The 26,348-nt window shown below is 39.9% G+C and overlaps 2 protein-coding genes across 8 annotated transcripts in view; one reads left to right on the top strand and one right to left on the bottom strand.

Moving 5' to 3' along the window:
- The window catches only part of ADPRM (ADP-ribose/CDP-alcohol diphosphatase, manganese dependent), a 321,096-nt gene continuing 294,748 nt past the window's right edge, over positions 1-26,348 (top strand). The window contains exons 1-3 of one of the 2 annotated variants that reach the window (XM_082605553.1): positions 1-1,627; positions 2,478-2,594; positions 5,880-6,791. In XM_082605553.1, the coding sequence (XP_082461679.1) occupies positions 967-1,627; positions 2,478-2,594; positions 5,880-6,163 (1,062 nt within the window). In that variant the 5' untranslated portion in view covers positions 1-966 and the 3' untranslated portion in view covers positions 6,164-6,791. Of the gene's footprint in view, positions 1,628-2,477; positions 2,595-5,879; positions 6,792-26,348 lie in introns of those variants that run through there. The other variant, XM_082605554.1, reaches the window with a different exon arrangement.
- On the bottom strand, positions 1,539-25,143 carry TMEM220 (transmembrane protein 220). Of its 6 annotated transcripts, XR_014292018.1 has the most exons (7): positions 24,989-25,141; positions 24,268-24,297; positions 20,169-20,229; positions 18,170-18,293; positions 6,942-6,991; positions 3,154-3,241; positions 1,539-2,268 (listed from the first exon to the last, which is right to left on the bottom strand). XR_014292018.1 is itself a non-coding variant. In XM_082605559.1 (6 exons), exons 1-6 carry the CDS (start codon positions 25,079-25,081, stop codon positions 10,001-10,003), a joined length of 504 nt encoding a protein of 167 aa, XP_082461685.1. In that variant the 5' UTR covers positions 25,082-25,135; the 3' UTR covers positions 7,474-10,000. The 6 variants fall into 6 exon arrangements, 5 of the variants coding, with proteins under 5 accessions (XP_082461689.1, XP_082461685.1, XP_082461686.1 ...); XM_082605559.1 differs by lacking the exons at positions 1,539-2,268; positions 3,154-3,241; positions 6,942-6,991 and adding exons at positions 7,474-10,136; positions 16,795-16,854 and having other exon boundaries at positions 24,989-25,135; XM_082605563.1 differs by lacking the exons at positions 1,539-2,268; positions 3,154-3,241 and having other exon boundaries at positions 6,970-6,991; positions 24,989-25,110.

Genomic DNA, 26,348 nt, shown 5'->3' with positions numbered 1-26,348 from the left:
ACCACAACACAATTTATTACTGTAGTTTTTATAACAAGCATAGTTGATCATTTAGGGTCCTAGCCTTTGATTTTTATTTTAATCCTGAGTGTTCTTGGCACTTTTAAGAGATTACAAATGATTATAAATTTAGATTGTAAACAATCTAATAAAGTAATAGCTTTTTCAAGTCTAAATCCCTAGCACTTGTGGTCCACTGAGGCAGGGCAGAGATCATGTATAAGAAAACAAGAATACGTATTTCCTGTTTTGTTTAGAGAGGAGGGGAATGTGTATTCAGGTTTTAAAAAGCTGGTACAAATTTGAATCCAACTTTTGAAGAACCAGGAATCCCTACTCGCAGAAGTGAACATAGTCATATCAACGTCATAGCTTTTGTGCCGGATTTTTTTGTTCAAATTAATCCTCTCATCTTTTTTTCCTCTCTCTGTTATTGCGTATATAAAATATGAGAAAATTATTTGAAGTGACCTACCCATCAACAAAGAGAAAAGATCTAGCCTAACATAATATACTCCTAGTGGGAACTAATGTATAAAGTACAATGAGTGAATGTAATATCCAACTCCCCCCCCCAAAAAAAATCTTGAGCTTTTGATAGAATTATTTTGGTGTTTGTGGAAGAAGGGGTGTGTGTGTGTGTGTGTGTGTGTTTGTTTAAAACTAGTGTATATTTATTAAAAATTACAAATTATACCAGATTTGAATTTGACTTTACTAGAACTAGAATGCCTGTTCATGAATAGGATAATACCCTTTTGTAAATTGCTGTTCTTCTGCAGAATAGCGGTTATCATCTATTTTACAGATGAGAAAACTGAAGCATTTTGAGGACTTGGTAATTTGGACCTAAGACCATCAGACTCTAAAGCCCATGCACTTTTCTCTGTACCAAGCTACCTAGTGGATTGACTATTAAGTTTAATATTCATTTTACCATTTTCTTCAGTCCAGTTAGAAAATTAGATGTTTATAACTTTATCTTTTTCACTTTCCTTACTTAATTTAGAAAACTATTTGGAGATTATGGATGCTAAGCCCGAACCTGGACGCCTCAGTGAGAGTTCAGAACTTCTTTTCTCCTTTGGAGTTATAGCAGATATTCAATATGCTGATTTGGAAGATGGCTATAATTTCCAAGGAAGCAGACGGAGATACTACAGACACAGTCTTCTTCACTTACAGGGTGCTATCGAGCACTGGAATAAAGAAAGCAGCCCACCCAGTTGTGTACTTCAGCTTGGAGACATCATCGATGGATATAATGCGCAGTATCAAGCATCAGAAAAGTCACTGGAACTCATCATGAACACATTCCAAAGGCTGAAAGTCCCAGTTCATCACACGTGGGGAAATCATGAATTCTATAACTTTAGCAGAGACTATTTAACAAACTCCAAACTTAACACAAAGTTTCTGGAGGACCAGATTGCCCATCATCCTGAGACTGTGCCTTCAGAGAATTATTATGCTTATCATTTTGTACCATTCCCTAAATTCCGGTTCATTTTACTCGATGCTTATGACATGAGTGTCTTGGGCGTGGATCAGTCTTCTCCAAAATACCAGCAGTGTCTGAAGATACTGAGGGAGCACAATCCAAATACGGAATTGAATAGTCCTCAAGGTGAATTATTCCTTTGAGCTGAGAATCTAATACATTGTCTTTAAATTCTTCAGCTACCTTTTATTCAGCAGGAAGATGGACGATTAAGGTAAAAGTATATTGTCCTGTTGTTCAGGGTCAGGATTTCTCACATGCCTCATGGCACATGGATTGGTGGCATTTGGTTCAAGATTCATTTATTTAACATATCTGAGTGCCTGATGTTCTGGCCGGGTACTTTTTCTAGGGCAGCTATTCAGAGATGTAGGCGATACTGACAGTCCCACTTTTTAATGGATGGAGTGGAGGAAACAAGAAGAGAGTGGACGGGACAGATAATAAATGCAACAGAAATAAGTGATCAGTGCCACCAAGAAAATAAAGTACAATATTATAGAAAAGGACTAGGGGTACCATTTTAGTCAGGTGGCCAGAAATAGCCTCTCTAAGGGAAAAGCATTTCAGCTAAGTGACAGGAAGGAGTCGTCCTTGGGAATAGCGGGCAGGGCGGAGCACTCAAGACACACGCCAGTGCCTGCGCACAAAGCAGCGTTGGGCACCGTTACTGAAGCGCACAGAAGGGCCCGTGGGCTGAGAGGTGAGTGTACAGTGGCTCAGTGGACACAGAAGACAGTCTGTGGTATATTCAGTGCAACGGGAAGCTGGGGAAGTAAGCAGAGGAGAATTGAGATTAGGAGTAAGATACAGTGTGATTCACATTGCTCTAAATTGTTACGGTTTCCTATTTTAAGTCCATTGCTGCCAAATGTTCCTAAAGAAAAGTACAAGTGTCCCCATGTTAGCTAAGTGTGAATGCCCAAATGAGGGAAAATCGACATTTGATGGGTCTAAATTACTAAATTTGTTTCAGGACTTGCTGAGCCCCAGTTTGTCCAGTTTAATGGAGGATTCAGCCAAGAACAGCTGAACTGGCTGAATGAAGTTCTTACATTCTCTGACAGAAACCAAGAAAAGGTGGTGATTGTGAGTAAGTATTTAAATGATTTGATTACACTAGCATTTTAGAGAATGGATCTAGTTAGGTTTTAAAACATACGAACAATATTTAATAGTGTGATATTTTTATAAAATGAAAGCTTAGTTAAAAATTTTTTACTGAGAAACAATCTGAATGTAAAATTAACATTTAAGCTTGAGTCAGGAAAGAATTGTAAAATAAAACATCTTGCCGTATATTAGAGCCTGTGAGTTGGCCCTTTAAGTTTAAAAGTAGTATTTCCGGGCTTCCCTGGTGGCGCAGTGGTTGAGTCCGCCTGCCGATGCAGGGGACATGGGTTTGTGCCCCGGTCTGGGAAGATCCCACATGCCGCGGAGCGGCTGGGCCCGTGAGCCATGGACGCTGAACCTGTGCGTCTGGAGCCTGTGCTCCGCAATGGGAGAGGCCACAACAGTGAGAGGCCTGCGTACCGCAAAAAAAAAAAAAAAAAAGTAGTATTTCCCCAAATGGGTTCAATTTGTGTAGTAATATATATAAGTGAAAAACTCCATCCAGGCCCCAGACCAAATCCCAGCCTCAGGAGACCTACCTGTGAGTACAGTGACCTCTGCTGATGAGGTGAAAGCAAAGCTGGTGTCACGGGACGAGTGTGAGAGGCTCATCTGGCAGGTCTGTAACTGTGTCCACCATATGATTGCAAGGAAATAAAATGTGTTGTTTTCGTTTAGAATTACTTTTCACAGACATACTGCCATTAGAGGTTACAGGAACCTGGAGGTGCTTAAAATAGATGTCTGTACGTGAGCGTGTGTGCATGCACGCACACACACACACACACACGAAGAACCGAATCTGGATTTGCAATATGGCTGGTGTACTTGGTTTGGGGGCTGAGATGAGTTCTCTCAGTTAAAATCGATGTGGCCTGATGGATGAGAAGACAGTACTGAGGGTCACAGGGACGGCATGCCATTCTGGCTCTTGTTTCTATGACCTGTGTGACTCTGGACAGATGGTGAATGTGCAAACTGCAGTTTCTCAGTATTGTACCAAATGAACTTATGAACATGAAATCCCTTTGAAAATGACAGGCTACTCAGATAGTTGGTAATATAAAATTATATTTCAGGGAATTCCCTGGCAGTCCAGTGATTAGGACTTGGTGCTTTCACTGCCGAGGCCCGGGTTCGATCCCTGGTGGGAGAAATAAGATCCCGCAAGCCTCTCGGTGTGGCCAAAAGAAAACCATTATATTTCTATTAATCAGTTTTTACTTATTTATCTTTCACTGATGTGGTAAAGATATGAGATGGAGTAGGGGTATTTCTAGAATATCAAATGTCATTCAAGGCTTAGAAAATTATAAGGTGCCCTCAGGGGTTATAAGCATGATGTGACACTGTTTGGCTCTATAATAAGTGGTTTCCAAAATGGCATACTTCTTGTCTCTGCTTTTTAGTTTTCACTGCCAAAATGTACCTGTTGTTGTAGAGAATACTGGAGCTAAAAGGGACCTCGAGATCATATAGTCAAACCTTTTAATTTTAAAGATAAGGAAACTGAACCAAAGAGATTAAACTATGTAGGTCAAGTCATAGAGCTCCTGAGACTGGAGGCCCCTTTCGTTGTCTTCTCCCTCCGTACCGTATTCTTCCCATTTCTTTGCACTTCCGTCAGTGCACCTGTCTGCGTTAGCATCTCGTACATTTCTTCCATTTTGCTCTAAGCTCAGACACTGGATGAACAACTGAGTGCCTCGGGTTTTCTTTAGCAAAGTTTAAAATGGCTAATAGACATTTTCTTTTGTTTCTGTTTGCTTCTTCACTTTCATTTTGGCTTCTCAGAAGTATTTGGCCTGCTCAAGTTTTGGCCATAGAATAGAATTGAAGGCCATAGAAGGATAGAATTGCTATTAGCTGAGATATGGAACACTGCAGTAGGAGGGGTTTTGGGTGAAGAGTTCAGGAGTTCAGGTTTGAAAATATTAAGTTGCAGATGCCTGTTAGACATCAGGAGAGATGTTGAGTAAGCAGTAGGGACATATGAGTCAGAAATGCAGAATAGAAGTTTGGGCCAGATATATAAACGTGGAAGTTGAAAGAATACAGATAGTATTTAAAACTGTAAATTACTAAGAGATCACCAAGCCATTAGGTATAGACAGAGTAGTGAAGCCTGAGGACCAAGCATTTGGGCACTCCTGACAGGACACTAGGGAAGTGAGGAAGCAGCAGAGTGAGGATCAGAAGCCGTTGAGGTTGGGAGAAAACTAGGGGGACAGCAGTGTTCTGGAAGCCAAGTATTTCAAAGAGAAGGGAGCGACTAATTGTGTCCAATGAGTCCAGCATGGCATCTGGGTCTACAAAGTCTCACAGCCTCCTGGGACTCTCATCCCTTATCACAGCTTGAAGAGTGGTTTTGTGTGTGTGTGTGTGTGTGTGTGTGCGTGCGCATGTGCACATGCTCTGTTACCTCCCCTTTTTTTACTTGTATTATAAACTAACATATTAAGCAGAATAAAATTTTCAGAATAAAATTTCAGGATAAAAATAAACAGTAATAGGGAAAAAAGGAAAGTGATTTAATGAGAAGAATCAAAGACCAGTGAGCTGTTGTACCTGTACGTTGGAGTGAAACTGTGGCCTGATGTTGATGTGGCCTCGTAGGTGCCTTGAGATCAAGAATTTGAAATTCTCTTGGCTGTATCTCCGGTGGAAGCTAGTATGAATGTTCCCTGCTTTAACTTAGTTTTCTCATCTGTAAAATGGCTATGGCCACCTTGATCTCATGGAGGTATTTCAAATAGCATAAGTCAGTTCTTTATAAAACATTGAGTGTTTATATAAATGACATATATATATAATCCATTGGCCCATCCCTAAACTGTTCTTTTAGTTGGGAGTAGCTCTTTCTGTGTGTATAACACTCATACTCTTAGGGAAATCAGTGAGACTGGATTCCAGTTCAGCATCTGCCTGATCTCTGGCTGCCTTTACGGACCGCCCTGCCCGGGATGCCCTCAGTCTCCCGTGGTGGTGTTTGTGCATCTTAAGACTTTGTAGGCCATAGATCTCAGGGTTTCCGCGTATACAGCAGCCTCTCTCCCCTTGGATGCAAACTGTCTCGCCCTTCTTTATGCTCCAGAAACGTGGCTCTAGATTATCTAGTTTTTCATGTATGTGGATTCTCTCTGGTCTCGGTCCATATGAGTAGCAATACACATTTTCTTTATCCTGAGTACTAGTTTTTAGCCTTTTTTAGGTGAAAGAGGTATTTCTTAATTGGCTCATAACTCTTCTTCTCTTTAACTAACAGGCCATCTTCCCATTTATCCCGAGGCCTCTGACAGTGTGTGCCTGGCCTGGAATTACAGAGACGCCCTGGCAGTCATTTGGTCTCACAAGTGTGTGGTGTGTTTCTTCGCCGGTCACACTCATGATGGTGGCTACTCTGAGGATCCTTTTGGTGTGCACCACGTCAACATAGAAGGGGTTATTGAAACGGCTCCAGACAGCCAGGCCTTTGGCACAGTTCATGTCTATCCTGACAAAATGGTGCTGAAAGGGAGGGGCAGAGTTCCAGACAGAATTATGAATTAGAAGAAGGAAAAAGCTTTCCATTTTTAGTGTGATTTTATTTGTTTCCTTTTATAGAAAGAGACTGACTTGGCTTTGTGGTTTTGTTCCGCCTTCCTCTCCCCACATCCTGAATCTCATTGTTTAGTATTCTGTTTGCATAACAAATAGCTCATAAGATATTCTGAAATGTCATTTTTGGATAATATATCCCGTGTTGAAAATTGGAAAGGGAATGAATGAAAGAAAGTAGCATGAATAAACCAGGGAGGAGGCTGAGGTGGGGGGGATACAGTCCTCCAAACAGACTCTTTTTAGCCTTACCTGAGTTTTTTTTACTTTTTACAAGGAGAATGTATTCATTCACTGTATTAGCTATGTAAGTTAAAATTCATAAAAAAAAAAAAAAGCTCAGGTAAACTTTTTCCATTTACCCAGTTGTGTGAATGAGCTTTAGACATTTTTTGCTCAGAGTACCCATCATATTTGTACTTTTATAGGTTTATACTCCTGTTTCGTAAGCCAAAAACATCACCAGTTACTTCACAGGTGAACGAATAGCACCCCCATTCACACAGGTGAATGTGTGGTCTCCCTTGTGAACCTCTTGTGAGTTCAGCCAAAGCAGGACCAAGTGCCAGTGCAGCTGTGTGCCTGCCAGCATGTCTGTTTGGGCCCCCAGGTGGTGCTATAGGAGACTGTTGCAGGTAAATGAATTTACCCTTGACTCCCTTTATAGACAAATGGGGCATGTTTAACTGAGCTGTCATATATTCTAAGACTTATTTGCAGAAACACTTACTCAGTGGCAAATGGGGACTGTTCAAGTGTTGCAAAAGTTTGATTCAGGGCCTGAAAAACAGGAAGACAAAAAACCAGTACTAGTCAATGTAAGTGTGTCTGCTGAGTACCGAAGCATTGTGGGGCTACAGAGGCGTATCAGTTTCCGCTGGCTGCTGTAACAAATTACCACAAACTTGGTGGCTTAAACAACATATATTTGTTCTCTTACAGTTCTGTAGGTCATAAGTCTGAGATCGTCTTCACTGGGCTGAGATCAAGGTGTTATCAGGGCCATGCTCTCTCGGAGGCAGAATCGGTTTCCTTGCCTTTTCCAGCTTCTAGAGCTGCATCTCTTGCATGTCTTGGCTTATGGCCCCTTCCTCCATCTGCAAAGCTAGCAATGCAGCTTTTTCCAGTCTCTTGCTGCTTTGTTGTCATAGTGCCTTTCTCCCCTTCCATCTGTAGTCAAATATCCCTGTGCCTCCCTCTTATATTGTAGTTACATTGAGGGCCCACCCAGATAATCCAGGATAATCTTCCCATCTCAAGATCCTTAATCACATCTGGGCAGTCTATTTTGTGATGTAAGGTAACATTCAAAGGTTCTGGGGATTAGGACCTGGATACCTTTGAGGGTCATTATTCAGCCTACTGATGTGACTATAACGCGCTCCCTGCCTTCACTGACTTTCCACAAGTGAGAGAGAGAAACAACCCTGCATACAAATGTATGAAGAAAGGACAGTGGCAACATGGAGGAGGGATTTAATTTTGTTTGAAGGGAATAGGGATGACTTGAAGAAAAATGGTTTAAATAGGTGTGCGGGTGCATCTCATGTAGACAGAAGAGCGCAGCGTCATAGGATACGCCGAGTTCAGGAACTGCAAATAATGCTGTGAGGCTTCACCAAACGGCGCTGGGAGATGGCAGGCGGTAAAGTGGGAAAGGACAAGCTAGGGCTACACGGTGAAGAGCCCTGAGTGACGAGCCAGACTTAGAACTAAACTTGTCAGGCAGTGAGGAACCCTCCGGTGTCTGAGCTGGGGGATGTGTGAGGAAATTTGTGTCAATTCCAGGCAGTGGATAATGAGAGGCTGATATAGGAGAATGACAATGGGGAGAAAAAAGATTGTGAGGGTGGGAAGACAGAGATTTTGACAATAGAACTATTAAACTTACTAATAATACTTAAATTCAATTGAAAAATAGAGTTGAAAAGCAATTTCAGTAATACTCTTCAAAAGGCAGTACTTTACCAAGTTACTGCCTTTTACGTGCTTCTGGAGATACGAAAGGAACTGTGTATATTCACAAAATTCATAGTGTTATATGGGAGATGCAAATATGATGAAAGTGTATTTTGGACATTACTTTTTAAAAAAATTGAAACATTACAGTCTTTTAAGCACAGAATCAGGCATTACTTGGAGAATGGGTAGGTCCTATATAGAATTTGGAAATAAATCTGTTTCTTCATGTCTGACTAATAGTTATACTAACGGAGGTATAAAAACCATAAATATACCAGAAAACTGAAATCCTTTATTTGTATTTCACTGACCCTTAAAATAAATTTTACTTTAATTGCTTTAATATCAACTAGATTTTTTTTCCTTTACCCTCTAAATCTTGATAATTTCTAACTATCCAGTGGCCATTATGTAAAACAAAAAACATGCCTATCTCCTTTAACAAATATTTATAGAATACTTAATATCATATTAAAGGCTATAAAAATAGGCAAACTACCAGACTCATTTTCACTCTACTAATACTTTTTGAGTCAAATATTTCCTAAATCTCATGAAACTGTCTCCACTATGGAGTTTGATGCTAGCATATGTAAAAGAGTTGCCATCCAGATGCTCTAAGACAGCACTGACCAACAGAAATATAATGTGAGCCACATAAGTAATTTGAAATATTTTAGCAGTCGCATTTTAAAAAGTAAATAGAAATAGATAAAATTAATTTTAATTATGTATTTTATTTACCCCAATACATCTAACATATTATTTTAACATGTAATCAATATAAAAATATTTTACATTCTTTTTTATACTAAGTCTGTAAAATCTAGTGTATATTTTATACTTATAATCCGTCCATTTGGACACTACGTTTTCATTGGAAATACTTGTTCCGTATTTAGATATAAAATTTGCAGTTGAAGAAGTAGATTCACATATCCAAGTTGTTCCAAGCATACTTAAAACAAGTGTTCCAAACACACTTATAAGTTTTCTCATAACTGAATTGATGTTTTTAAATAAAAATGAAAAAATTCAAACTTCTTCAGTGTACATTTCAAGCGCTCAATACAACATGCAGCTAGTGGCCACCAGACTGTACAGCTCTGAAATGGTCTTCTCTACAGGGCTACTTCTGACATTAAAAATATGTGTATAGATTTTGGTCTTATTTTTCTTTTAAAATGTATTTAATATTCTCTCTCTCCTTCTTTTTGGTCCCACATTCCTTTACTCTAGCTAACTTTCTTTCCAAGACATGCCTGTTCACTTGGTTCATCTGGAGTCCTCATTTAGTTCACGGCACTGTACCAGTTCAGTATACTGAGGTTAATTCAGGGGTACAGCCCTCTCTTGAACTCTTTCTATCATTATCCAAACCCTACTTCCCTCTGTGTTATCAGGTGCAGCCCTTTGTCAGCTCTTTATATTTTGAATGCTCTCATATTACCTTGCTTATAAACCTTGCAACTATATAAATAAGTAGGAGGTCTGGAAGTAACCCTATTTTATAGATAAAGAATTATCCACGGGAGGTTTATACATTTGCCCAAGTCATATGGATAGTGACGTAGCTGAGTTAGAATTCATATTTCTTAACTTTTGTTTTGCCTTTTCTACTACACTGTGACACAACAGAATGTCAGACTCCTTCTCTTACTAGTCCCTTCCAGTCCTGTGTTGTAGGCAGCCTAACTTAGGATTTTTAAAAAAACCCATCTCTAGTATTAACTCAAATTACCTGAAATAAATTCCTAGGAAACTGGCATGTTACAATCATGTTTACAAAAAATTGAAAACTCTCATTTTAAGAACAGGATTCTTCATTTAAATTACTGTCTTGCAGTGAGTTGGCCAGGAGGACCGCATCTCCTTGTTTATATATACATAGACCCATGAGATAAATGGGAAAAGAGCAACTATGATAGCAATAGCCAACTGAATTCTTCCACCAACTGGATTCCTATAAAGACACACAAAAATTATTATAAATAAAAATCCAGTACAAATTATGAATTGCTTTGGTAACGAATATGAAGATTGATTTTAGTAAAACACATCATTACATTTTTGTACGGTCTTTTTAATTTTTTAAATTGAAATATAATTCTTATATTTCATATAAGAATTATATAAGAAATATAATTCTGCGTTTCAGTGACCTCAGTTGAAGGTCATTGATAAAGCATTGTTAAAATGGATCTTTACGTTATGATTTTTGTGTCCTGTTTAAGAAAACTTTTCTTCCCCAAGGTCTTAAGGATACTAAATTATCTTCTATAAAAGTTTTATTGTTTTTGCTTTTCACGTTAGATCTATAATCCACCTAGAATTGATTTTTATGAAAGTTTTAAGGTGTAGGGGTTGTTTCACTTTTTTCCATATGGATATTCAATTGCTCCAGCACTATTTATTGAAAAGATTGCCTTCCTTTGCTACCCTGGAGTGCCATCATTGTCCTAAGTAAAGGCCATATACATACATATATACATGTATGTATATATATATATATACATATATGTATATATGTATCTGTTTCTAGATTCTGTTTTGTTTCATTCATTTATTTTGCCAGTATGGGTTTATCTTATACTGCCATAGGATAATTATTTAGGTGTTCTTTATTTTAATGAGGTCTTTAATTTCTCCCATAATGTTTTATAGTTTTTATAGTTTTGTATGCAGAGATTTTGCATATCTCTGCTAGATTTATTCCTGGGGAGTTGATTTTTTGATGCTATAGATGGTAACTTTTTGTTTTTATCATTTTCTGTTACTTGCTGATAAAAATACAGTTGATTTTAGTATATTGACCTAGTATCCAGCCATCTTTTTAGATATTTAGAAATTTTCTACATATGTGATTTTGTCATCTGTGAATAAGGAAAATTTAATTTTGCCTTTCCAATCCTTGGGGGCTTTTCTTTTTCTCGCCTTACTGTACTGGCTAGGACAAGAGATAGAACAGTGTTGAGTAGAAGTGGCAACAGTAGCTACTTCTCATTCCTGATCTCAGAGGAAAAGTTTTCAGCTGCTCACCATTAAGTATCATGCTGTGGTATAGATACCCTTTAACAGGGTAAGTTCCTTTCTAAATCAATTTTTATGAGCTTTTATCATGAATGGATGTTGAATTTTATCAAATGCTCTTTTTGTATAGACTGAGAAGATAGTTTATTTTCTTCTTTCATTCTGTTAATGTGGTGAAAAACACTGGTTGGTTTTCAAATGTTAAACTAACTGTATTCCTAGAATAAACACAACTTGGTGGTTGGGTCATGAATTGCAGGACTTGATTTGCTAATGTTTTTGTTTTTTATTTTTTGCTAATTTTTTGTTTAGGGTTTTTCCATCTGTGGTCATGAGTGAGACTACTGTGTAATTTCTTTTTTCTTTTTTTTTGGTTGGGGGGTGGGTAATGTTCTTGTCAACTTTTGGTGTCCAGATTTTTCTGCCCTCATAAAATAAACTGGAAAATGTTTCTTCTTTTTCTGTTCTCTGGAAGAGTTTGTTGAAGGTTGGCATTATTCCTTCCTTAAATGTTAGGTAGAATTCTGCAGTTAATGCCATTTGGTCTAGAGATATCTTTTAGGAAAAGTTCATATTATATACTCAATTTCTTTAATAGTTATGAGACCGTTCTGAGTATTTCTTCTTGTGTCAGTTCTGGTAAATTGTATCTTTCAAGGAATTTGTCCATTTCATCTACATTTTCAAATTTATTGGGAAAAAGTTGTTCATAATATCCTCTTAATGATTTTTGCAGTATCTGTTATATGGGTAATATCTTTCTCTTTTTCATCCCTGAGATTAGTTATTTTTGTGCCTTCCTTTCCTTGCTCTCACTCTAATTATTTTCCCCTTTTTAGTCTTGCCAGGGTTTATCAGTGTTTTTAATCATTTCAGAGGATGAATATTTGGCCCTCTTACTCCTTTATTTTTTAATGTTGATTTTTTCATTTCATAGATTTCTGCTTTTATATTTATCTTCTTGTTTCTTTGGGCTTAATTTACTGTTCTTTTACTAACTTCTTGAACTGGAGAGATCCTACCTTCTTCGAAGCTTAGCTCACTGACTTTCAGCCTGCCTAGTTTTTGTTTTGTTTTAATATATGTATTTAATGGTATAAATTTCCCTCTAAGCATGCTTTTTAGCCACATCCCACAAATTTTAATATGTAGTCATCTCCTTATCATTCAGTTCAAAATATTTTCTAATTTTCATTGTGGTGTGTTCCAAATGTTATTTGGAAATATATTTCCTAATTTCCAAACATACAGTGGTTGTCTGTTATTTTTGTTAATGATTTATAGCTTAATTGCACTGTGGTCAAAGAACATACTCCATAAGATTTCAGTTCTTTGAAATTTGTTGGAACTTATTTCATGGCTCAACATAAAGTCTTTTTGCAAATATTCAACGTTTACTTGAAAACAAAATGTGAATTCTGCCATTCTTGGTGCTGGTATTCTATATATGTCCTTTAGGTCAAGTTTCTTATCGTGTAGCTCAAAATTTCTATATCTTTATTGATTTTTAAAATCTTCTTGTTCTGTTAGTAACTGAAAGAAGTGTATTAAAGTCTCCCAAAATGATTGTAAATTTTTTAGTTTTTCTTTTTCGTTCCGTCCATTTTTATTTTATCTATTTTGAGGCTATGTTATTAGTTATGTATGCTTTTTAATAAGTGGTGTTGAGATCACCAGAGAGCCAAAAAGGAAGAAGATAATATTGGATCTGTTCTTTTTGCTGTTACACTAGGATAAACTCTAAATCGGTCAAAGATTTAAATTTAAAAATGAAACCATACATGTATTAGAAGAAAACTTAGGTAAGTTACTTACAACCTGAGAGGAAGGAAAGTTTTCCTAACTATGACTCCAGATCCAGAAGCAATAAGGGAATGGACCGATAAATTTGGTCACATTAAAAAAAAAATTTGTTTTCATGGCAAAGTGTACTTTGCATAAGCAAAGTAAAAGGACAACAAGAAACTGCAAAATAAATTTTTCAGCTTATACCACAGACAGAGGGTTAATAGCCCTAGTATGTAAAGAGCTTCTAAAAGTAGAGAAGACCAACAACCTTAGAAATTGGTTAAACCTATACTCTCAGAGATGAACCAATATTTATAGAAAAAATGCAAATGGCTCTTAATCATATGAAAATGTGCTTACCTTTGCTCCTAATAAAAGAAATACAAATGAAAACTACCCATTTCTCAACTATCCAATTAGTAAAACTTTAAAAATTTGACAATACAGTTTCTTGGTACTATTTTGAATCGCAAAAGATTGGATACAACCTGAACAGTAGAGGACTGGATGAATATACTGTGGACCTATCAGCAGAATAAGGAAAGTCTTTATATACCACAGGATGATCTCCAGGATGTAGTAAGGGGAAATCAAGAATACAATTGTGTATAATATGCTACCACTTATCTAAGACAAGCAGGAATACCAATGAATGTACATAATTTGCTCCATTAAGAAACCATGGGGGCCTCCCTGGTGGCGCAGTGGTTGAGAGTCCGCCTGCCGATGCAGGGGATGCGGGTTCGTGCCCCGGTCTGGGAGGATCCCATATGCCGCGGAGCGGCTGGGCCCGTGAGCCATGGCCGCTGGGCCTGCGCATCCGGAGCCTGTGCTCCGCAACGGGAGAGGCCACAACAGTGAGAGGCCCGCATACCGCAAAAAGAAAAAAAGAAAAAAAGAAAAAAAAAAAAAAAAAAAAAAGAAACCATGGAAGGGGGCTTCCCTGGTGGCACAGTGGTTGAGAGTCCGCCTGCCGATGCAGGGGACATGGGTTCATGCCCCGGTCCGGGAAGATCCCACATGCTGCGGAGCGGCTGGGCCCGTGAGCCATGGCCGCTGAGCCTGTGCGTCTGGAGCCTGTGCTCCACAACGGGAGAGGCCACAACAGTGAGAGGCCCGCGTACCGCAAAAAAAAAAAAAAAAAAAAAAAAATAACCATGGAAGGATAAACCATAAAGTTGAAAAAAGTTTCACCTATAGAGAAAGGGAGGACATAGGGTTGGGGGATAGAGAAGTAAGAGTTCTTTAAATGTACTTTGTCTTGTAGATTTGACTTTGGAACCACGTAGATGTTTTATATAATTATAAAACAAAATTACTATATGTTTAATAAAGTATCCTTAGAAATTGAAAGTAAAATGAAATAAATGAACTTAACTGTCTATTCACTTGGTGGGATTAGTACAGTTACTATTCCAAGTAATTTGAATGTACATCCCTTAGATGTTCCCTAGAAACAGCAACACAAAATACCTATTTTCAGTAATTATATTGTTATTCTGAGATTGTGTTTGTATTGTGGGATGAGTCAGATGAGTTATGTTGAGGTCACTGAGACTAGAGATTTTTTGACATGATTAAAAGTAAATACAGATTTAAGATTGCTGATAAGGTCAGATGAAAACTTGTGTTCCTGAATTTGAATTCTAGGATCAATATGAATTCATAAGGGATTTTATCTTTAACTATATATGTAAAATATATATATATATATCTTTATATATGTAATACACATATACATATGTATACATCTATATTTATGACACACATACACATATATACATACCTATGCACATATATGTGAATTTTCCTAGTTCTGCCCACTAAAAGAACCCAACTCAACCCAGTAGCAGTGAGCACCATTTGTGCCCAGAATGTGACCTCTAAATACCATTATTACCTACTGAAAATAATGAGGGCTTTTTGGAAAAATGGTTGATTCCAGGTCTGGGGCATAAAATGTACAATCTTAGCTTGGAACATTTTGTCATACCAGAAAGCAAGGAAGCAATCAACGTTTACTAGGGTCGTGTCAAACAGAGTTCTGGTGCCAACCTGAAAAAGTGCCCCTGGTCAAAGATGAGACAGTTTAAGCAACTGCCATGGACTGAGAAACATCAAATATGTTGAAATCCATGACTTTATAATGGTATTATTAAATAAACAAAACTCATTGGTCACTTTTGGAAGGTGCCCAGAGAAGAAAAACTCATTATTCTGAAAACTGGTAAATTAAGACAGTCAACTCCTTTTCCTCTTATGATCTGTGTCTGAATAGTCCAAGAATTGATAAGTGGAAGTTTTCCAGATAATAATCAAGGAATGGTATAATTAGGTTATGACCATTTTGCAACTCAAATGAATTAGTGGATTTAGGCAGTGATCACCAAAGATTTTATATTAACATTACAGAGAAACAGCTAGGTGTTATGCACATTACGATGGAAGTACATAACACCACCCACGAAGTGGTCTTGCTTAGTGATGATGATGATGAGAAGAAGAAGGAGAAGAAGGAGAAGACGACGACGACCAGAATCTGGCCAAGCTTCTAGATCTTACCACCAATTTATAGGAAATATGAAGCACAGAGGAACAAGCATTTATAATACAACTGTGAAAATATAAACATGGGCTGGAAAACTCATAATACTGAGGAATTACTGTTTTATTTTCTGTGTGTGATGATGGTAGAGTGGTTATTTTTTAAGTGCTTATCTTTTAGAGATACATACTGAAATATATAAAACATAAAACAATATGATGTTTGAGATTTATTTCAGAATAATCAGGACAGTGATAGATGATACAAGATAGGATATACAATGATAGTTGTTGGAGCTGGGTGATGAGTACATCTGATTCATTATATTAGTCTCTCTGCTTTTGAATGTGTTTGAATATTTCAAAATAAAAAATTAAAGCAGAATTTTTTGTAATTGCCAAAAAGTCCTCCTTTTTTCTAATGCTGACCTAAAAATCTACTTTTTAAAATTAAACTATCTATACTTGCTTCCGTTTTGTTGGTGTTTGTATAGTATGTTTTTTCTATTTGACTTTCAGTGTTTCTGTTTCTGTGTATATTTGTGTATATTTGTGTTCTCTTTTGTAAGCAGTGTTTAGTTTTTAATCTTTTATCCATTTTGAAAATCTTTATTGGAATATTTGGAACAATTACATTTAATGTAGTTTCTCATATATTTGAGTTTAATTCTCTGTCTTAACATCTGCTTCTTATTTTCCCCATCTGTTCTTTTTCTCTTCTCCTTTCCTGCCTTCTGTACTCCTTTTCTTTCAGTGGTTACCCTAAGGATTACCACATGAATCCTTGACTTATCAAAATCTAATATAAATTGATACTTTTACCCTTCCCAGATAATTCAAGGACCTTAGAACACTTTAGCTCCATTTATCCCCTTCCAACTTATATGCTACAGTTGTCATGTATTTTTTATTTTTCTATTATTGTTTTATAAAGTTAATGTTCACTTACATGTACCCACAGTTTTATATTTTGTTTGCTATTCACTTTTCCCTAAATATCCAAGCATCCTTTTGAGATCACTTTCCTTCTCTCTGGAGAATAGACTGGCAACTACCTGTGGTGACACAGGAAACTGTGGTATTCATAAAAGTATGAATGATCATGAAACACTGAACCGACTCTTGTTAGCTTCCCTTGTGAAAAGGAAAGATTTCTCTCAAAAGATTTCTGTTTACAGTTGTGTCAATATTCTCACTTACCTACTTGATCTGACCAACCTTAAACGCATCTGATTTTAACAGTTGAGTTGAAAACTTACTTTGATGAGCTGTGGCACAGGCTCAGCCATGCTGTGATAATCACCAGACCAAAGAGCTCCCTATAAAATAGCATAGATTTCATATTTTGAAGTGGCTGCGAAGTGTCATTTTCTCCCTGACACTTGATTCTGCTGGTTATCTGATGACTTCCTCCAAGATGTATAGCATCTACAAAATATTTTCAAGTCTAACCATGACTTATAAATTACTTTTTTCAGACCTTTTAAAGCCCTATATGAAAATAAATTTCATCTTATGAGGCAGATACGAACTTCATGACTATTCCCCAGTTTATAGGTGAACAGAGAAACAACAACAAAAAACAAACAAAAACATATATACATCACTCACTTCATGTCACGGGGAGGAAGACCACAACCAAGAAGACAATCCCAGATTTGATCAGGGACTCTTTTCACATTGTTTTAGAGGGGTCACTGTTAGGCAGTTTCAGCTCAAATCAGTGATTTAAGCACAGATTGCAGGAGATTGGGTCTCGTCTTAGTGGAGTGGACTGACTTGTAGTGTGAGTCTAATGATTTAGGGGTGGGTATACGCTTCTAGAAATATGTGTTAAAAGGTTGTATCTTTTACATAGCATAGAAAATAATAGTATTTGGCCAAATACCACCAGAAGCCCCCACTTTGATTTCACTGCGCCTCATGGGCTTCAGGTTGGTGGAGGTGATTGAAACCATTTGGTCTGCATTCCCATCAACTGACCCAACCTGACCTAGTTTTCCAAAGATTAGGGCCTATAATGTAGCAGCACTTCACCAGTGGGACTTAGGCTACAGGTCTCTCAATTTTGGTGTTGGCAGATGTTACCAGTGGGATAGAAAGGAAAGGAGGGGGGCTATTTGTGAGACCAGGGAGTCAAGGATGGGAGGAAGCAAAGGAGGAGGTGATAAAACAAGAGCCAATGGTGGTGACAAAAGGAGGAGAGGACATGAGATATATAAGGGCAAGGCTGGCAGAGGTTGACCTCTGATGGGGCTGATCACACTTGTAAATAAGATTCTGGCTTGAACCAGGACTGAATCCGAACGCTGATGGAGTTTTCACCTCATTAGACTGGACTGAATGTTACTGTACGCGATCCTTGCTCGTTACAAGGGGGTCAGGGTCCAACTGCCCGACGATAATATAATGCAACATGTAGTAGTGATCACAGGTTTGGTAGGCAGTGCTGGCTTTGAATCCTGGCTCTATCATTTCATCAGTTTCTTTAGCTTATAAAGGAGATTATATCTTCCCTGCTCCTTATGGTGTTGGGGGAATTAAATCATAATCATGTACAGATAAGGTGTCGTAAAGGAACAGATTTCTCAGTTCTTCCCCACCCCTTCCAAAGAGTAAAAAATCACTGCTCACCTGCCTTCTTCCTCATGTAAGATGTTCTGTTTTGTATGAAGCAAGAGGTTGTATGCCAAGCCAACAGCCCACACGATACAGAAGAATATGTGTATTGCAGAGACACTCTTCCAAATAAAGTTACCTAAAAACAGATATCCTGGTGCTGTTAATCGTGGAATCACATCCCAGAGAAAAATGATCTCTTTGTATTGCTTTGCCATAATCTGCCTTCAAGTAAAGCATTCAGAAAAGGCTGGGGGTTTTTTGTTTCGATTTGCCCTCAAATCAAAAGGTTAAAACAGTATTTATAAACTTAAGTGGACATTTATTATTTTGATTATCCAGCATCTCCCCTTCCTATGATGACGACCCTTATTTTTTCTGGGGATCCACCCTTCCCACCCTCCTGGTTTATGTGTCCCAGACAACTGGACCTTAGCAAGGTCGATCAGTGTATTCCATTCTCTCAGTGACAGTGATTTGTCTCAAGATGAACAGATAATGAATCAGGGCCAACAACTCCATTCTGAGCTTTTGTGGAGCTATCAGGGAAGTGGCTTCTAGATTCTATTGGACCCAGCATGGTGAAGCTGTGACCTTTGTGTGGCAGGGCTACCACGTGGAACCCAGGGCTGAAGTGCAGTAGATGTGGAACTAAGACTGCAGACAAATTTAAGTTCTGAGCTGCCACCAGTGCCTAAAGCCAGCACCATCCCAGCCTTTTCAGTAAAGGATCTCAGTACATCTCCCTTCATCTTATAGGCCATTTGAGTTGAGTTTTTTCCTTGCTTGCAACTAATGGAGTCCTAACTGATACACCTTGAAGATGTAAACAGAGATCTAGGGGCCTTGTACAAGGAGCCCGAGCATCTGGGGGATGGGAGTTTTCCCCACCCAGGTGGGAATCATTAGTCTTTATTCTAAGGCCCTGAGAATTTTCAAGCCCCACTAGTAGAAGCTGATTTAAAGAAAGTGACAACCTGCCGGACTAATATTCCCCATTAATAAGAGAATGTTAGTAAACAATGTAAAAAACCCTTTTTTTTCTGCTCTAAGACACTGTTTCATAGAATGAAACTGTCCAACTAAGGTTTACTGAGTTTTTAGGGCCATAAAAGGTGAAGCAGCTACGTTTTGCCCCCAATTGAGGTAGGTGGCCTGTGGGCAATACAAACCGCTATTTTAAGTGAATTTTTTATGTGTATACTCACCTGGGATATACATGTAAGGAATCCAAGGAGCAGGTTACAAAACAAATACATGATAAAGCCTCTGCGTTAGAGCCATTGACTGATGCAACAAACATTAGGTACCTGCCATATTCCTGGCCATGTTTAAGCTAGACCTGGGCAAAGATGGGTTAGACATGATCCTTTCAAGGGGCTTACAGCCTAGATGGAGGAAACATATATAAAAGTGTGCAAGAAACTGCTGGAGTTACTGTGATGGTACATAAGGAGATTAGGGAGAGCAACATGTATCAGTGAAAAATCTAAAGATGTGTTATAGACATTATAGACAGTTTCTCTACAAAAGGAGCAGTTCAGATCCATAGGCGATGAATGAATTCAAAATCAGAAAATGACTAATGGGAGTGGTCCTGGGAGAAGAATTGTATAGAGTAAATGCATAATAGACAAGGATCACCGCTAAGTATGGAGACAAGGTTAGCAGTTTGATTGTTGCTCATCTTCCATTAGCTTGGTGGCTTAAGAAATCAACGCGGTGACTGAAGCCCTTCTCTCTCAGGGGCTAAACGGCATAACTACTGTACCACCTCAGTATGAGATCCTGGGTTCCAAATTGATAAAGACTGTCTTAGTATGGCACGTCCTTATCAAGTTTTCCTGAAGATGGGTGAGGACAATCTAGATTAGAATTCGCCTCCCCTTATGATCAGAAGGGAGAAGAAAGACACGGAGAGCTCCAGTTTTCTCCTGGGGGTTGGCAGATAGACTCTCGTCATTGAAAGGAAATCAGATTTGCTGTATCTCCATTCAGAATCCAAGGTTCATACCTGTGACAAGAGGGTTAAGTCCAACAAGCAGGGTCAGACCGGCAGGAACTGTATACACAACCTGTTAGCAGAAAAAGAGGAAATTATATGGGTTAGGAAGGATACCCAAAAGGAGAAAAAAAAATTAAAAAAAAAAAGGATGCCCAAAAAGAGAAGAAGAAGAAGAAAAAAAAAAGGATGCCCAGTATAGGAGGTGTTGAGAGGTGTGTAGGGAGTAAAGAAAGATGACAGCAGGGGCCACCACACTCCGTGCCTTACCTCTAGCTTTCAGTAGCAGCTGAGGAAGTGGTGACCTCTGCCTTATGGCATTTACCATGTCAGGTTGTAATTCTGTCTGCCTTCCTCCTAGACTGTAGGCTATTCCAGGAAAGACTTCTTCATCTTCAAGCTCTAGCACTGAGCAGGGTTTTGGTCTCAAGACACAGGGACCTCCTAATCTCTCCCAAGCAACATCCATGCCTAAATGGCCTTTCCCTACTTTTCAAAAAATGCTCTTAGAAAAGCAGGGCAGGAGCAGCCCTAATTAGCCACATGGCCCTGCTGGGTCTAGCTCCATGGACCATCCAGCCCCATATTCCATCTCTGTGAGTGAGACCACATAAAGTTTACTAACAGTGTATGGATCAGATGTGCCTAGTAAGATCAGGCTCTTCATTTTGGAAACTGTTGTAAGTTGGTTTGGAGTTGGGAAGGCTGGCCCTGAAGGGTCCCTATTTTCAAGCCTCATTCATGGCAAGGAGGCAGATTCTGGAAAAACCTATTGCTTGTGTGGTGTGGGCAGAGGGCAAGTAGGGGGTGGTAGGTTTATAAGAAGCATGGGGCCTCCCCAGAAATGTAGCTGCTTAACATCAACTGTGATGCTTAGTTAGAAACCTTTAGTTTATAAGGAAGTTGTCAGAGCTGAACATTTTAAGTGATTTGCTGTCACTATGAAAACATGTCTGTCTTGACTCTGGGGAGAGAAAGCATCTGGATTACAGACCATGTTCATCCTTCCTACTCCATCCCGAATGATGACTAGAATATCAGCCAGTATCGGCATTTGCAAGGACAGTCACGCTGCCGAGGCTTAGACCAAACTTTAGTGTGCATATGAATTACCTGGAGATCTTACTAAAATGCAGATCTGATTCCAGAGGTCTGGGGTAGGGCCCTAGATTCTGCTTTTCTAACAAGCACCCAGGGGACACTGGGGCTGTTGTTCCAAGGGCCACTTTTAGAGCAGTAAGGTGTTAGTTTCCCCCTAGTGAAGAACTACATGACTTAGCTACTGAGGGAGAGAGAAACAGAGACAGACAGACAGAAGTTAAACACATACACATCATGCAGTATTTAATTGTGCTCTCCATAAGAAATGTTTGGCAGAGATTTTTAGATGTGCATTCAAATGTATCAGGTATCTGTGATTAATAGATTAAGGGGTCTGAAATCTTATTTCAGTGTGTTTTAAAGACATGAACAAAACAAACCTTTAAACTAAGTAATGGTTTCCCATGGTAGCTGTGCCATGTTAATCCTTATTTAAATGCTTTTCTCTGTCTTGAATGAGATAAGGATTTTTTTTTACAGGCAGAGAGACTGAAAATAATTGTTTTTAATACACAAGTCAAAAACAGTGCACACTATAAACAATAATGAACTCAGTAGAACTCACTTACAATGGTCTTTCATCTTTTTGTTGGTGGATTTTTTTAAACTAAAGGGTATCATAACATTTATTTACTATATTTAGTTTAATTGAACACATAGTCACTGAGTCCCACGACAGTCATTCCTAACACTGCTCTCCCCTGTCCCCTGCCATTATACAAACTGAAAAAGCCAGTTTGTTTTCTCCCTCCTTAGCAGCGAGGGGTGATCACGTTCCAGCAATGAAATGGAAGGAAAAGTCTCCTGGGGGCAAGGCTGATTCTCAGAGCACTTAACAATCAATATGTATGAGTGCTCACCAAGCAGAATGGATCCCAGACCATAAGCCATGTTAGAGGCTCCTTGGGAAACATTTCCTCCCTGATGAAAGGGAGAAAAGCACAGGAGGAAAATTGGTTTTGCCTCCTGCCTTTTACTTCCTACTTGGGATGCTCTTGTCTGGGCATGAGATGTTTGGAGCTGCAGCAGCCATTCTGTAAACATGAGAGGATATATCACCTACCCATTGAGGATTGGCAGAGAAGCAAGACAGAAAGCCCAGGTCCTTGATGACACTGTTGACCATTAAGCACCTGCCTCTAGACTTCTTGTGAGATGGTCTGTATTTTTATAACCTGATGCTAGTCATATTTTCTATTATTTGCTCCTGTATGCATCCTGATACAAGTATCCTCCATAAGCAAGATGTGGTAGGGAACATGGAAATCAGTCAGGTACAGTACAAGCCCCCATCGCCCAGTAACGTATAATTGATTCATCTGTGCTTTCATTGTTTCATTCACTCAAGAATCAATATGGGAAGAACTGCCATAGAAAGGTTCTATGCTAGGTTGCCTAAGGACCACCAAGAAGAGGGAACTGGCCTCTGACCCCTGGAAGCTGGCATATACAGAGCCAACTCTAATGCAAAGCAGAATGAGTTAGTGGTACAGTAAAGGTTCAAAGGAAGGATGGTTGGAACTTATGGGGAAGAGGCAGAGAGATTTTGCAGGTGAGATAGCATTTGAGATAGACCTGGAAGCCTGAGTAGAGTCTGACATACAGGAATTCTCAGGGCAAGGCAAGAAGTGGACTGGGCTTCCCAGACCAAGTTGAGAAGGTGGGTTAGGGCCGTATTGTGGTGGGCCTGGAATGCCAAGTTGGGAGTTTCAACTTAGACATCTTGGGAAATGACAAAAGTTTTTGAAGCAGGAAGCAATATATGGGGAGTATTATAGGAATGGAAGATACTAGAGGCAGCTCGAAGAGCTAGGAAGGACCCATAAGGGTCCATGTGGGAGGAATGGAGGGCTAAACTGGGGGTGAGGGAGGATGTCTTTGGGGGCCTGGTGTTTATTATTATTCATATTACATCATCCAAGCATGAGGTGAAGGGTAAAATGTGCAGATACCGTACAGATAAGCAATTAGACCTACATTGTTTTTTGTTGAATTGCTTTGTTGTTTTCTGAGGGGATCTCAAAGACAGTGGTAAGAAACAGAGATGTTAGAGATGGCTGAGGTTTTGAGCAAGGATGACTCAGAATGACTGCTGATAACAGAAATGGTGATTCAGAAGGAAGAGTGGGCATTGGAGGGAAAGATGCTGGGTAAGACCTTGTGTGTATCTGAGGAGCCACTGTGACGTACAGGTGGACAGATGTAGCAGTCGTTTGGAAATTCAGCATTAAGCTGGATATTTGGAACTGCAGGAGAAATAACACTTGGAACTAAGGATATGGATCATAGTGCTGAGGAAGAGGCAGGGGCATGTGAATCTGGATAGTAAGAATATCAGAATGTGGTTATATTTATAACCATATATATATATAATATATATTACATTATATATATAATAATTCCAAATGCTTTCACTTGTTGTTACTCTATACACAGTCAACATTATTCCAAAGCCTAAAATCATCTCATCAGTGATATTGTACAGTATTGTATATCTGTATTGAAAGAACCGAAATTTAGATATTTCCAAAAATGTGTGGAATGAACTCCCCCCTCCTCTAAATGGTTCAACCAGAGCATTGGTTCAATGTATACTGTAGGTTTTATGGGCTTTAATTACTTTTTATGAATGTAGCTCACTGAATTAGCAGAACCACATACCTTAAGCCTGCCATTTTCTCGTCAAATGTTTGTTGGAGTTTCTGGGTAGAAATTCATGAGGATTGGTTCAGTTAACCCTGAGAGGTCTATTCTGTGTCTTCAGAAAAGTGTCCTCAGTTGGCCCATTTTATTCAAAGGGAATACTGCTGAAAGGCACCTCTATCTCTGGAAAATTCTGACTTCTCAATCTGATCCTTCTCCTCCTAATATTTTAGGAAAAAGCACTTACTAAGGATTTGATTTCTGAGTTTTTAAGTAGACGAAGCAGGGAGGAGGGCAAATAGATAAACCTGCGTGTTTCACGCAGTCCCACAATTCTTTCAGGTGTGGGAAGGCAACTCCTACTCACCATCCACACTTCTGCATCTGGATCATTTACCTGGAATGCCAAAACGTCAGCATTAGCGACATGCTGTCATGTTCCATTCCAGCATTTGGTCTGCTCTTTATTTATTTTAGTCATTTTCTAAATGCTGCAGTAGGGACCGAGGATACAAGGAGGAGTAAGACATAGTGTAGCCGATGGTGACGGGGAAGGGGCTATTGGCTGAACCCAGCACCTGGTTTGAACACACAGTCACACCTACCTATTTGTAAAGAAGGGCACAGGGGGTCCGCAAAGGGCGAGCCAAGCCCAGAATGGGTATCTTAAGGGCCCTCCAGTCTCAAGGAATGAGGAAAGCTATCACAAAGGGGCCCCAAAGCAGGCTTGGAAGGATAATTAGCTGCAAAGGGTTTTGCTCTGCTTCCTCTCCTAAGCCGTGAGCTCAGTCTCGCCCCCAGGCTGTCTTTTTAGAAAGGTGCCAGGGCCGCTTCTACTCAGGTCCCTGCAAAGGGACACGCGCCGAACCAGTTCCTTCCAGCATGTGAGCAAACGCGACCATATGATCACACCTGTCTCAGCTGGAGCCGGAGTGCGGGTTCCCGGATCACCAACCCTGACTCCAGCCCTCCCCGTACAGGGCCGGCTCCTGCGACCCCGCCGGCCGCTCGGCCTACACCGCACGGAGCCTGGGGCGGAGCTCGGAGCCCGGGGTCCCGCCGCCCGCCGCCCGGCCCGGGGCGCTGACCTGCACGAAGGCCGCCAGCGCGAAGAAGGCGCCCATGAGCCAGTTGCAGGCGCGCCACAGGCCCGGCGCCCCGCGCCCGGCCGCAGGCGCCATGGTCGGGCGGCGCGGTCCACGCCGCGGCCCCTCCTTCCGCCCGGCCCGCTCCCCGGAAGGCCCTCGGTCGTCCGGTCCCAGGGCCACTGGCCGGCGCGCGCCCGGGTAGGAGGGGCGCCGGTCGGGCCTTCCTGTGGGCCCCCATTCGCTCCTCCTAAAACGTAGAGAGGCGTAGGTATCTGCCCATTTCTCAGACTTGGAGAGTCACAGAGCGCCTGGGAGGCTGGTTCAGCGTCGCACAGCTCGTCCTTGGGGGCAGGAAGTCGCATTTGAACCCAGAGAGGTGCAACTGCAATGCCAGTTTTCACTAAAGCTGCCTTCTAAACATTTTTTAAAAATTAGAGGAAATTAAAGGGGAGGGAGGGAGGGAGGAAAGAAGGAAGGAGAAAAATAGAGGCGTGTGTGTGTGTGTGTGTGTGTGCGTGTGCGTACGCGTGCGCGCTTTCTGGTTAGTGTTTATGCATTTCTTTCCAAAGCTCAGAAACTTTCAAAGCCCTGTAAGCATTATGGTAATTTCTTAGAGTGACGACAGTTACATTAGCATCTCATACAGCTCACAGCTTTTCTTAAGACAGCCTTGTTTATCTTCATGGGCTTTTATTATCAGAGGTATTTACATATTATACATATTTACAATTCTTTCCCACCACCAAACCAACAAATTATCCACACGCGTTGCTCATGAATTTCTTATGAACCAAAGACACTTGAAATATTCACTTTTCTCTCCTCGCTTGTTTTATGGTCTTTTTCTGTTTTGTAATTTACCCTTCTGATTAGTTCTTCCTGGGGCTCATTTACACATCCATAGGCCTCATCATTTTTGCTGTTCTAAAGTCTTTATCACTTCAAATCATGAGACTGTTCTCCTGTGCTCCTCTCCTTTTCGCTAAATCTCCTAAAACTCTTTAGGAATTTTTGTTTTTTCTTTCTCTGTTTCATTCCTTTCAAATAATGCTTATTTCAAGAACGTTGTCTGCTGGATGCCTGGCCCCGTGCTTGGTGCAGGGACCATGAAAGGGACTTGCTGTAAGCTCTCCAGGAAAGTTTGGAAATGGGGTCTTTAAAGAGATAATTAAGTTAAAATGAGGTCATATGGGTGGGCCCTTATCCAATATGACTGGTGTCCGAGAAGAGATTTACACACAGACGTATACAGAGGAAAGACCACGTGAGGACACAGCGAGAAGACCACCGTCTGCAAGCCAAGGAGAGAGGCCTCGGGAGACACCAACCCTGCTGACGCCCTGATCTTGCCCTCCCAGCC

This window comes from Mesoplodon mirus (assembly GCF_964341445.2).
Source record: "Mesoplodon mirus genome assembly, chromosome: 18".
Lineage (NCBI taxonomy): Eukaryota > Metazoa > Chordata > Mammalia > Artiodactyla > Ziphiidae > Mesoplodon > Mesoplodon mirus.
The sequence above is the reverse complement of the archived record's forward strand: the minus strand, read 5'-3'. Positions and strand labels throughout refer to the sequence as shown.

Coding starts and splice junctions, on each gene's coding strand:
- TMEM220 (XM_082605559.1), bottom strand. CDS start 25,081: ATGGCGCCTGCGGCCGGGCGCGGGGCGCCGGGCCTGTGGCGCGCCTGC. Junction 24,298..24,988: donor CGCTGGCGGCCTTCGTGCAG/GTCAGCGCCCCG, acceptor TTGGCATTCCAG/GTAAATGATCCAGATGCAGA. Junction 20,230..24,267: donor CAGATGCAGAAGTGTGGATG/GTGAGTAGGAGT, acceptor TTCTGCTAACAG/GTTGTGTATACAGTTCCTGC.